Source organism: Mugil cephalus, chromosome 17 (genome assembly GCF_022458985.1).
Source record: "Mugil cephalus isolate CIBA_MC_2020 chromosome 17, CIBA_Mcephalus_1.1, whole genome shotgun sequence".
Classification (NCBI taxonomy): domain Eukaryota; kingdom Metazoa; phylum Chordata; class Actinopteri; order Mugiliformes; family Mugilidae; genus Mugil; species Mugil cephalus.
Window position 1 is genome coordinate 8043705 of NC_061786.1, and position 13371 is coordinate 8057075.

At 43.1% G+C, this 13371-nt stretch overlaps 1 protein-coding gene across 6 annotated transcripts in view; it reads left to right on the plus strand.

Annotated features, from left to right (window-relative positions):
- The window catches only part of dlgap2a (discs, large (Drosophila) homolog-associated protein 2a), a 174920-nt gene that overhangs the window by 12816 nt on the left and 148733 nt on the right, over window positions 1–13371 (plus strand). For all 6 annotated transcript variants that reach the window (XM_047610952.1, XM_047610953.1, XM_047610955.1 and 3 more), the window contains exon 3: window positions 359–406. In XM_047610952.1, the coding sequence (XP_047466908.1) occupies window positions 359–406 (48 nt within the window). The remainder of the gene's footprint in view (window positions 1–358; window positions 407–13371) is intronic.

Below are 13371 nucleotides of genomic sequence, written 5' to 3' on the forward strand. Positions count from 1 at the left end.
TGGGTGTTGGTGCTGGGGAATGGATACTCTAATGGAGTGGGAGGGTCGCATTTGTCTGTCTACCTGTTTTTTTGTTGTTGTTTTTTTTTTGTCAGTTCTATGCACACGTGTGAGCCTCTTTGCTGGTTATATGAATTCTTCTCGACTGATGTTTTGTCCTGTCCTGACCCCACTCTTTTGCCACATCTGCAGTATAACAGAGTTGTAAATGAACATGTTTCATAGTGGTCTAAAACCAGATGGGGCCCCCCTGTGCGGCCCAGATTTCTCCACTCACATGCCACAGGGAGGGAAAGACTTTGGGGGGGGCAGCTGTTGCGAACTTGTGATGATGACGGGCTTCTTCACATCGTTGCAGGTGTGAAGAGGTTGCTGATGAAATTGAAGAGCAGGGAGATATACTCAGGTACCTGGCCACAGTTCTCACAATAATGACTTCTTTTCCCTCTCTACCTCTCTCTGTGCGTTTTCTTTTGGCGACTCAACCTCTCTAACCCTAAGGCTGCATGCACATGAGCTCCCACACCATCCATCCCACTGACTGAACCTCACTGACGCTGCTCTGATGCCAGTTTGCCAGCTTCATGGCCATTTAGTCGTCTCAAAAATAACCCCCTCTGAGGTGAACTCAGTCCTCTGTCGTGCTCTTTGTTTTGTTTTGTTTCTCAGACACACAGCTAGAAAGCTAACCGTGCACCCTTTTCAGGTGTGACATACATGTGACATATGAATGGCATTTAAGTTTTAGAATCGTACAAATATTGTACAAATATGTCACTGAATGAGTTCCTCTATGTGACTATGGTGTCATGTAGAAGGCGGTAGACATTGTTCGTGATGGACCGTTCTTTGCCTCTGCCACCAATGTCATGGACTCTAGTTCTGCCCCTACTACAGAGCCCACCTTCTGTATAAGTTTATATATAAGTGCCTTTCTTGTTAGTGCCGCCTCCCCAGAACACCACATCATAGAAGAGGACACTGGCAACATGCAGCTTCTGGAAGATGTTAAACAACTTTAGCCTCCAAAGGAAATAGAGACACCTCTGACTTTTACTGAGACTGTGTTAGCGGACCAGTCCAGTTTGTGATCCAGATATAGACCCAGGTACTCATAGGTCTGTACCACCTCTAACAAAATCTGCTGCCATCTCCTTGGTTTTAGCTGCATTGTACACAGGCATTGGGTGAGGACACTCATCAGTGGATACAGTAGTGTGTTGAGTGAGCCATGGGTCTGCCTGAGGAGAGACTGGAAGAACTAGAAGAAGGAGAGGGTAGAGTAAGGATGAGGAAGGGTGAACTATGAGGAGATGGTGTAGAGCAAGTGTGTTTGGAGGAGTCTTTGGAAGCAAAGTCTTTGGAAGAGTCTTTACAACCTAAGGGGAGACTTGGAAACTTGTTATGAGTTTTAGGTGTCTGCATTAGGAACTCAGAGTTATAACTGATAATAGTGAGGCATCTCGCAGCGTGAAATTAATGTTTGACGGTGCATGTAGGTGACATTATTTGCCAGGCAGATAGAGAATCTGGGAAACCTGTAAATCATCAGTTTCAGCAATAATCTGGGCACAAAAGTTCAATCCACGGGATGCCAGGTGGATGGTACTTAGACATGTACCACCCGTCTAGACCAGACCAGACACCCCAACCCCATAGCAGTGACACTCTAAAACTAAGAAAACTATTTAGGCTATGTGGGTACATGTCTGATTTATTTTTAACCAGTGTGTTTTTAAACAAGTAAGTAGTTGCCGCAATTTCGGATGTGTGGCGGTCACAGATAAGACCATATCTGGCACATTTACGGGATTCTCCTTTGTACTCATGTCAATCAATGTGCAATGTTCCTCTTTCAAATAAAATAACAATAAAAAAAATCCAGACTCATGTCCATTCTCTGATGAGTCACAACTGTTTTAGAGGCACCAGGGAGACCTTCACAATTGAGGTGGTTGCATGAATATGGAGGACCTCAGGTCCAAGTTGTGCCTTGACTGGTTATACTCAGTTATACCATAGTTTTAGTTTTCTGAGTGCGTGTGTGTACACTTGTTAGCGGGCTGCATCACACGCTCCTGAATGTTAACTCGACAGCGACTGTTAGTTTGACTGCGCATCCACGATGTCCTCCTTCTTTCACTTTGAAAATCACGGCGCCTCTCTGAAAACGCCTTCGTTCCGATGAATTGCGATGCCAGGATAAGACACGGCACTGTTATTTTTACAGCACTTTACTTGAATACTCAGCAGCGGGACACCAACAAACCTCTGATTTTGTAAAAGCACTTTCACCAAAGTTCACTGATCACTCATCATTCAGCCACAATTTCCGTCTCAATCGCAAGTCGGGGCCGAGCAGTGTCTACCTTGGCATCCTGTTTCCGTGGCAACACGGCGTGCGCCGTCAGTAGATGCAAACACTGCATTTAGTCCTTTTTTTTTCATAAGCAACGCTCCTCCTTGCTGGTTGGATGATGCGGTGCTGCTGTATTTACATATGCTAAATCAGATAGCATGAATTAACACAGGCATTGGGTGAGGACACTCGTTAGTGGGTACAGTAGTGTTGAGTGAGCTCTGGGTCTGCCTGAGGATAGACTGGAAGAACTAGAAGAAGGAGAGGGTAGAGTAAGGATTAGGAAAGGTGAAATGTAAGGAAGTGATGTGTGTTTGGAGGAGTCTTTGGAAGCATTGTGCGTGAAAATTCTCCTGCTGGTGGATATGATCAAGACACTGCATTGCGTGTGTTTGGTCATGTCTGTGTGCATGTGCTCTGCTCTGCTTTACTGCATCGAGTCAGGGGCGCCCTCTTCTGGTCAGCCTCCCAGGCTCCTCGCAAAACCATCTCATCTGCAGAAACACTTTTCTCATCCGTCCCCTGCTCCTGCTCAGAGATTCAGAAGCGCGGCCATTGAAACTAAAGGGGCCGAGGCTTATCGCAATCTCACACTCCTGCTGTTATCAGCGCGTCCCTCTGCTCCTAATGTACTCCATAAGCACAACTCGAGCAAACGAGCACTCAGCAGTTCTATGCCACACACTCACAGGCATCTCCTATTTATAGATGTTAATTAGCATGTGAATATTCCACCATTCTTTTGCCATTTTTTTAGGTCCACGCTGAATTTCTCGTATCGTCTCCTCTGATCCCGGGCTCAAAGCCGCTCGCCAAATCCTCCTTCAGCGGTCTGGAAAAAGAAAACGCAACCACTAATTCCCACTTCTTTAATTTACTGGAACCTCATATTAGACTTTAGTTTAATGACTTTAGAAAATGATACTGTGCACACCCAGTGAATAAGCATGAGTGTGTTTTTTGATGACTGCTGGCTGTTGCTGTTATTCAATAAGTCTACTGTAAATGGGGCATGCTGACCGCTGCATTCTGGGAAAGCTCATCATTTGTGGCATTTGGACACTTCTGTTTTGCATTCATGGCCCTTAAATCCTCATCGATTTTTTTTTTGTTTACCCTGAAGAAACGCATACAAGTGCGCACACATTTCCGTTCCTCATTGCCTTCATTTTCAATTTCCACTTTCCGTGTGTTGCATGCAAAGTTTGTTATTGAAAAATGTTGCGCGGTGATGTAAAAAACCACATCATACTACCGGTAAGTTGCTCGAATGTATAACAGTTGTCATCTTTCAAATTAAAAGGCCGCTCTCTGCCTTCAAAAGTTGTAGTTTTTCATTTCAGGCTTGGCAGTTGTATTTAATTTCGTCAAATTAATATCATATTGAAAGCCTGTCAGAATTTTGGAACTGTTTTAGTGCACTTGTAATGTGGCCCCTCTGACAGTATGAGAGTGTTGGCATCACATCACTGTGACATTTGGATATAAAAAAAGCCCAGTTAATGAAGAATACATTTGCCAAGTGCATTCACAAATGTCAAGAAACACAAAGTGAGTCGATTGGCTCACTGTGCAGTCCTAACACCTCAAATTTTCGGCCATCAAAATGTTGCTTTTTAACTGAAACACATACAGTAAATGTTGGGTCAGTGTCTGGAAAATGAACTTTACTTAGCTACTTTACCACCCCGGCTTTGTATATTGTGTCATCTTAAAGTGGAAGGGTTTGTCTGAGGACATGTTGCCATGGAAACAAGTCGACCAAGCGGACACAAGGGGATACGGAGGAGACGTTGGTTAGAAAGTTTCTGAAAGATGAAAATTATAACAAAATATTGGGGAATTGGGCGTTCAAAATTCTCTTATGAACTTTATAAAATTTTCAAGTTAGAGACCTTTACAAAGTTAATCCTAAGGACGCTCTCTAAATTCTGCCTTTGTCCGCTGTCTGAAAAGTTTTCAATGTGTCCCCGTCCAGAGACAGCGGAAGTCCCTGGACTACATCAGTGTAATGGCTCTTCCCTTCACCTGATGCAGCCTCTGTCTGGAGTCACAGCCCGCCATTTAAACGTGTCCTGCCTGAGCCTCTCCATCCTGCTGCGGATCTTGCCGACACACGAGTGAATCAGCAGATGCTCTATTAGTTGGCGTAATTAAAGCGCGGCCTGTCGCTTTCCCTCCGAGTGCATCCTCCGCCTGCTTTTGTAAATGCGCACACGGGCACGCACGCACGACGTGTCCTCTAGCATACTCGATATCTATCTGCAGCGAAAGCGGGACAACGAGGGAGAGCCTGTCTCCTTCTGATAGCTCTGAGATGCCTCGACGCCAGCTCCGTATGCTCTTCAGACCCTCTCCTCAAAAGAGAGACACCCAGGGAGAAAGCCTTTGTTACAAAAATACAAAGCCCAAATAAGATGTATGCACTGCACTGGAAAAGGAGAGGAGGATGTCAGTAAAAAAAAAAAAAAAAAAAAACAAGGATGAACAAATGACTGAGAGTTGACAGAGTGAAGGGAGAGAATAGAGAGGATAGCATATGTGTGCTGGAGGGCCTCAGCAGCTCTCCTCATGTCTCCTAAACTCTCGACTGCTGTAGATGATAATGAGTCCTGCGCTATCTCTCCTCCTCAGCCTTCCCTGCTTTCCGCTGTTAGTTTGTTCCCCCTCCACTCCTCCCCAACCCCCGACACACACTCCTCATCTGCACTCCCTCCAGTGCCGCCGAGGCGTACGCACTGAACTGTTTCAAGAGTTGGTAGCTCTGAAACGCGGCCCCTCGCTCCAGGCCTCTGCCTCGGTGCATCCGGACCTCGGTGGAAGTAAATTGATTGTAAACAAATATGACACGGAGGCATAATGTATTAGATGGAAAGTCAGCGATACCTTTTAAGCGTATCCCAAGAGCTGTCACCTAGCTAGATCTCCAAAGTGGGACAGGCTGGTCAAGGTGCAGCTTTGCTGAATATTCATGACGCAGCGCCTGCAGACAATTTAAAATCTCTGAATAAAGTCCTTGTGTGTCAGGATTAGAGATGGGCATCGAGAATCGGTTCGGTCATCGACATCATTAGCCTTCACGCTTATCGATTCCCCTTACCGATTCTCTTTGTGACGAATCTTTACATCGAAGCACGTCATCCACACACGCGACGCTCACGTGACGACAAGGAAGACGCGATGGCAGAGAGAAGGAAACAGTCGAAAGTGTGGCTTCACTCCTCCAGAAGGGACTGTAGGCTAACAGCACAACGTGCAACTTATGCAGCACCATAATTTCAAGCACCAACTTGCTGGAGCATTTGTCGATGACACGCGGCATTAAATACAGAGAGAGCCATGTGTTCAACAGTCTCTGGTCAACGAGTGCAGCTGCTGCTAGGTCTCAGCAGAGCATCGCCAGTGAGGACCCAGTGACCAATTTCCTACTTACACAAGTTATTGTTTAGAAACTCGATAAAATTTCTTTTGTTGACACAAAACCACGAACGCCTACTTTTCCTTAACCAAAAATGATTCGGAGGAAGGGACCGGATAAAGAATCGTATCAAATTGATAATTGAGATCAAATTGAGAATTAATAATGAGATCTGTATCAATAAAATCACTCTCAATTATACCAGAGGATACAGCACACAGTACCCTCTGGTGTAGTTTGTCAGGGCTTCATACTACAGTAAGATAATGAACCAAAACTTTAGTCCAAGCCACACCAGAACTGCCTCAGGATAAGAACAAGAGGGAAAGCTCGAAAACATGGAGCGGATCCACATGTTTCTGGGAACTTCTGCAGCAAATTTGGGAAGAACTCTCCAACTCTTTGATTTCCATATTAGAAAGAAAGAATGTGACAAGTGTGCTCACTTGTTAAATCAGTGTAATGGTTGAGTGAAGTCAGATGATGGCATTGTTCCAGTGGCCTCGGGTGTTGGCTCAGTCACCACATGTTAACTAACAAGACAGTTTACTACCTTGTTGGTAGCTGATATTTGGTTTGAGGGTTTAACATGTTGGAACCAGCTGATTGTTTGGCTGTGTCGTCATAGTAGCTGCCGAAATTGTAGAAGAAATGGAAATAACTTTCTTTGTGGACTGTTTTCAATGTACGGGTATAGGTTAAGGGAGTCAGTCTAGTTCTGGTATGTTCCATTTCACGGGCACTCTCTTTGTTGTTCGCTCAACTCACCAAAAAAGGTTTGAACTTGGTGATTGTGTACACTTTCCTGCTCTCTTGTGCTTTATACAGGCCCAATGTAATCTTATAGTTTTCTGTACATCACACGCATAACCAGTCAGAATGTGATCACAACTGAAGGAGGAGCATCCAGGATGTTCAGATGGCACCTTGTTATTACTAGTTGGTTTAAACTAGGGCTGGGCATTGCTGCTGATTTCCTCAGTTGTTTTGATTCCAATTCACAAGGGTTCAGTTCAATCCAATATTAATTCATTTAGATATATTTCATATGAAAGAGATTTTCACAAAACAGATATTTTGGAGATTTGTTGTATTTCCGCAATGTTTTACTTCTAGTTTGCACATCTTGCATATGGCTTTGCTTTGGTCCAGCTTTTCTCCGTCATCATACTTTAATTTATGTCTGAAACGATGCTGCCAACAGCTTGCAAGCCTGATGGTGCTCTCAGTGTTGGAATTTCTGTCCAGGTTTGGATCATATTGTGAAATCAGTCTTGCACGAGTGCAACAAGATTACTAGATGGTGCAAGAAATCAATACACTTTTCACAACACTTTTATGAACCCACACTGGATCTTTCAATGAGTATCAATTTGCATTGACAAATCAAAAGGCAAGGCAAATTCTGTAAATACAGCCCAAAAGGAAACTTGGCTGTTGTCTGGTACATATTCTGTACGCAGGGCATCCATCCATCAGACTGATATACCTTTATGTCACATCAAATCATGCACAAAATTTACATTGTACTGCTGGTATGTCAGGGTCATATAAATATTCAACAACATTTAGACCAAGTATTGGATCAGACTTGCTAGTTGGCAGATAACCAATATCAAAGATCACATTAGATCTGGATCAAAACGGAATTCAAACGACAGTATTCATTTATGCAAAAGACAAGTGGAGTAAGATAAACTATTGATGACTGTATCTTCCACAGATCCTATTTACAGAGTGAGCCAAAGCTGTAGTACTCTAGGTGTGTATTAGTGTGTTAGTGTGTTACCTGCCCATGAACGCATTCGTGTGTTCGAGTGTTCGCTTCATCTCTCTGCGGGGACTCCTGTCATTGAACTACATAGTGACTGACTGGAGGACATCTGGTCTCTGTGGACTGTCTGTCTCTGCTTGTCCCTGACATAATGAGCAAGCTGGGAGTACGCTTTGATTTAACGTTGAGTCACTCCGTTCCAGCTTGCTCATTAAGGGATGAATGACGGTGGCGGCAAGTGAAAGCACTGGGAGGTGCTCCCGTTTTGGTTGCTGTGCTGATAAACATTTCATTCTTCTCAATTCTCTTTGTCTCCCTCCCGACTCTTCCTCTACTTACTTAATTACATCCATAATCACACTCTATGATGGTGCACTCATCAGCACACAGTCAGTTCACAGCCTATACATCTCTATTAACGGCAGACTTACAGTAGACGGTCTATTTTGCTCGGTTGCTGAAGAGCTATGGACTCCATCCAGACGCTCAGAGCTATAGCTTTAACTTTCCATGAAGACTGATTGCTCCGTAGGAGGGAGCAGAAACCGTCATCTCGCAGTTCTTGCACAACGCTGATTGAAGGTATGCAAATCCCTTGGGCAATTAAGAGTTTTCTTTCGTTTTACCAGGGTTTTTTCTTTATATTGTCAGCGTCAGTCCTTTTTAATATGAAATAACAGGTTTATGTTGACAAATGGCATATACCAGAGGGAGTCATACCAGTAGGCCGTCATTCAAGGGGTGTATGCTTTATGAAAGCATTTGGGCATCCCTAGCCTTACCAACATAGACTTATACGGAACATACCGAAATGAAAGGCCATCTTGATGTTGGGAATAGATAAATGAGCCTGGGAACTATAAGATAATGTGCTTAGATTGCCTAAAAGTGCTTGAAACTAACCTCTACTATTTAAGAATCAGATTACAAATAACAACTTTGCTAGAAAGTGCCTAGATCTACACCTGGACAAATCCAAAAGTTCCCGGAAGTGCACTCTTAAGACGCAAATCTACGATCGAACAGTTGGGTCACAATACTGCCATGTTTGTCAAAAACCCAACTTTGACTACCATCAGAAGAACTTGTTCCAAAGTATAGTGAATGATGGTGGTGGTATGATATAGGCCTCTTTTCTTCCCCAGGACTTGGCTGACTATTGATGATCAAGGGAGCCATCAATTCAAAGGCCTATCAAGAAATTCTTGATTCACAATCTACGTTGCTCAAATCAGATACTAGAGATTGATTATCCGCTTTTATGGGGAGACGTTTGAGTGAAGTGCAAAAAGAAACGGAAGAAAGAAGCATGGGCTTTTTTTTTTCTTGCAGAAATGGAGGGGAAAGCTGTAGCATTGCTCCCTGCATGTTAATACCAGTTGCCTTTATGGAATAGCTAGATAAAATTGGAGTGGCAAGGTGACAGAGAGAGAGAGAGAGGAAGAGAGAGAGGGGGGTGATTGTAAAAGCTCATCTGAGATCTGTAGAGTGGGTGAACGGCTAGATGGCCAAAACCAAGTCACATAGAATATATGTGTCTGCGTCAAGGTGATAGTGAGCAATAGTTTCTAGGCTCTATTGGTCTCTTTGTTTTGTCTGTGCGTCGTGTCATCCAGAACTATTGTACAGTCAGGAATGGCTGCTGCCGACGTGACTAAGCCGGAGTTAAAAAATGGTTCTTTACTTTCCTCGGGAAACATGAGGCGACAGCATACACGACTGTGTGTGTTTAGCAGCAGATGATGACAATAGATGCTTTGTCGTATTCCTTTCTGCCGCTACACCCCTCTGTCTAAGTGTCTCGCAGGTACATTATCGTATAGCTGTATTCTCGGTGCGACTCCACTCTGCGGAGCACTCTTGTCACAGTTTATTGATTTTCGAAAGGTTGGCATTTTGGAATGTTAGAGAAGTGAGTGCATTTCTAGACTGGCCGATCTTACAATCGGCCAGTTGCTAGGGCTCTTTAGCTTAAAGGTTCACTGTGGACAGTAGAAAGGGTCATTTAGCAAAATATATGATTATTTGGTTTGTGCACAATAATGAAGAAATGTTCCTTTCTAGCATGCTTTTTATAAATGACCACAGTAACATTTATATCATTTCTCCACTCTTGTAACCTCTTTTTCTTTTCCTTTGTTTGAGGGTGCGTTTAAAGTTCACAAACCTTATCTTCACAGCACAAAAAGGCCAAAAATACAGGAAGTGGCATCAGATCAGTCAGATGGGACTGTAAATTTTCCACTTCTCTGCCGATGCTCAGTGTGACAAGCTGCTTCGTTTAGCCTTAGATTAAGAGAACACATCAGAAACCAACAATTTGTCATTCCTCCTTTCCACCCTTCCCTCTCTCCCGGCTGGTTACCTCGTAGCCCATCCTGTTGTTGTACCCAATGTTCTGAACATGCTTCTCCCACCGCTGCAATTACACTAAAGCAACACCATTCATTTCAGGACTCATTATTAGCGCAGCGGCCATGCTGAATAGATGGCACTCGTTTGGCAGCCTGGAGCTCCCCGTCACCTGACAAGGAGAGTCTAACTGAGCTCCACCTGTTTGTGGTGAACACGCTGCAGGCGAACTGTTCTCTCGCCTATGCACAGTACTTTTCATCAGTCTGGTCTCTTCACATTCATCATTGCGTGTCTCTATTTGCTGACACGTACATACGCGCACACACACTGCTATAAAAAACGAGTACAATATAAAACCTGCAGAGGTCAGTCTCATTGCAAACATTTGTCTCACTGTTGGCAATGTCTGATGCTCAGGTACTCAGACAGAGGTGATAACTCATTTTCCGGTTTCTGGCCTGTCAACCTGCACTGTTGTCTTTGTATTTACCACAGTGCAAATTTAGGTTTTTCTTCTGGGGCTATTGCTCTGACGAATAACAGCGACCATGTCTGGTTGCAAAATCAGTTTGTTTTCACAGAAAGGGACATTATCTGTGGAGGAGCTGTGGCCTGCGGGCCAGCAACTGGCTGCCTGGAGAAGCTAGCTGTGATTTGATTATCCAGAATCACAGCCACAACAAATGCAAGGCAGGAAGTCAAATACCAACGACTTCTGACTCTGCTTTGGTGGTCTGGTGTGTATTAGAAAACAAAAGAGAATTGTTATATTATTACATTAGAATGCACTTGTTTTTAGTTGTGTGTCTAATGAACTGGCAAGCGAGTGTAGTTGCACATGTTGTGTATTTTTGAATGTATGTTTAACCAATAATATCTTGATAGAGAATTTTGGATTAGTTAGGGTTAGGGTTGCGTTTGCTGGGGTTATAATGCAGTTATCCAATAATCCAAACTGTTCCTGGGTTTCTAACTCTCTAACTCAATTTCAATCACAACTAACCTTTTAGATGACACAGATGCCATTTATAAATGTTAGTAATTAAGTAGTCGTCAAATAAGCAGTCATCAAGTCTTCAGTGATAATGTTGATAATGTTGATTTACATCTTGTATATGCAGCCGCGTGTCACCCTCAACGCTTGATTCGAATCAAATAATTAATTTGCTCTTTATGATGTCTGGCTCAGGTTTCGGCTAACATCTTGTACAGAAGAAGGTTGACTCATGCATGTGTCCTGATGCTTTCGCCAGCTTTGTGTGTGGGAGGCACGGTGACTGTTTGTGGAAATATCTATTTTGGTTGCGGGCTTGGCTTCATTTAGCTTCCATTAATGTTGACGATGGCAGGGAGGACCTGTGTGAGTTCAGACTGGAGAAAGATACGTGTTTTTATTGGTGGGGAAAATACAGCACACTGCAGTGTTGCTCATGCATAATGCACAGAAATAATGTATTTGTTCTCTCAGTGTTTAAATTTGCCAATGAATGGATCAGGCCAGTCTATTCTCATTAAGGATTGTTACAGGAAGTGTCTTTATGGCCACGTAAATTTAACCTCTTCGTCTTTTGAGTTTGGACCTTTTCAATTAATTTTCTTGGTTCTTTTTCTATCTTGACTTTTTGGAAAGGCCAAAGCCAAATTGTCCTCTAGATGCTACCATCTGTGGATGTCACTCTCTGTTGCTTCCTTTGTCTCTCTGGTCTCTCTGACCATAAGGTTTTCTTTGGGTTTGTGCATCAGATCACCTGTCTCAGGTGCCAAACAACATTTGTTGAGTATAATTGTTTATGCCTGGCAGATCAAGGCCGCCCCTTCACTGCTTACCCTTTAAAATAATCATCAGAAGAACAGCATGGAAATTGTATTCCACCGTTAGGAACACTCCCTAGGCTGATGGTGATAGTTCACTAATAAAAGATATGCAAAGACTTGTACTTTTCAAGGACACAGTGAGGGAGACATCAGCTGAAGCTCCCTTTGAAGTTATAACTGACTCGTGTTTTTTTATTGCGCTGATTGTATTTCAAAGAATTCCTCACATTTTTCTTGATGTGTCATCACTTACTGTCCTTTGTCAGGGGGAGTCGTTAGTTCTGGAGTGAGCTGTCGTGTCCGTTTTATCTTTGTTTCAAATTTTCTCTCACAAATAGGCATTTCTGATTCCTTTGTGACATCCTCTGCCAATCCCTTTTTTGGAAGGTCCAGGAAAAGTGGTTTGTCAATGGCTGTGTTTATTCGAGATTAGGAGAGATGAGACAAAATGTTTCGACATAAATAAAAGGCAGCTGATTCACAGTCAGTGCGGTTACATGCGGAGCTTAATCGAGCTATGCTCCAAATTCGACTTTCTGAATACAGTCCATGTCCCAGTTTACATGCAGCACAAGAAAATTGAATAAGTGACGGGAACATGTTCTCCTCCTCCACACTAGGTGGCGATATGTGTCTTTTCAGCGGGTTAATACCATGTTAACACAGCTCGCTTTCTGGTTGACCTATTACATCATATAATAAACAAGAGTTGTTCATGTGGCAGACCGGCATTTCAAACAATAGTACTTTTTTTTTTATCTCAAACGTAATGTTCGCGCTACTTCTGGTACAGATAAGATGGCGCTATCCTCAGACGGTTCTTCTACTGGCTCTTTTTACCTTTTTCTTCTTCTGCAACCGGCTTTCTTGGATGTTTTTTTTCCGGGGTTACACGCCAGTGCAGCGGTTATTGAGCATGCACATGCGCGTTATCCTGTTGTAGTCTAATTAAGCGTATACGTGCCGGGGAAAAATTAATTCCAATTACATTATCTGGGTGTCTTAATGGGATAAGGAAAGCTCAGATTTTAGTCAGAGTAACGTGTTTACATGCTCTTCGGTTAGAACCCGATTGAGGGAATAATTAGTTTTTTCACGTGCATGTAAACGCACTGACTGATGGACATTAAACAGGGGAAGAAAAGACGTGAAGTGTCCAAGATTGTGTGTGACTTTGTGTTGAGGTTCTATTACAAAAATGATTTCCAGTTCATTCCGTCTCAATTGACTAATGATTTCAGCTCCGAAGGAGAGCAAAGTGGCGAATAACTGGGCGGTGTCACCCCCGGTGCTTCTGTGATGATGTCCTGCCTGTTCAATAGCACCTCTTACAGCCTGAGTCAGACCTCCGACTGAGCAGATGATAAGAGACGACCAGTGTAGACCTCATTCCGCAGCTCATCAAGATAGTTCACTGTTAAAACCGAGCGTGTTTTTTGGTGCATGTGAGAGAAAGTGACAATAGGATGAAGTAGGACCCTTAAAATCACCAAGAAAATCTTATAATAAATCCTAATTTAATCGTTAAGTACCACTTGAGGAAAGCAAAATTTCTGTTTTATATTTTTGATTTTTTTTTAGATTCTGTCTTAAAAGCTTGGACACGCTTATTTAGTCATGGAAAATATTTAGTGCTTTGGTTTTATGTCA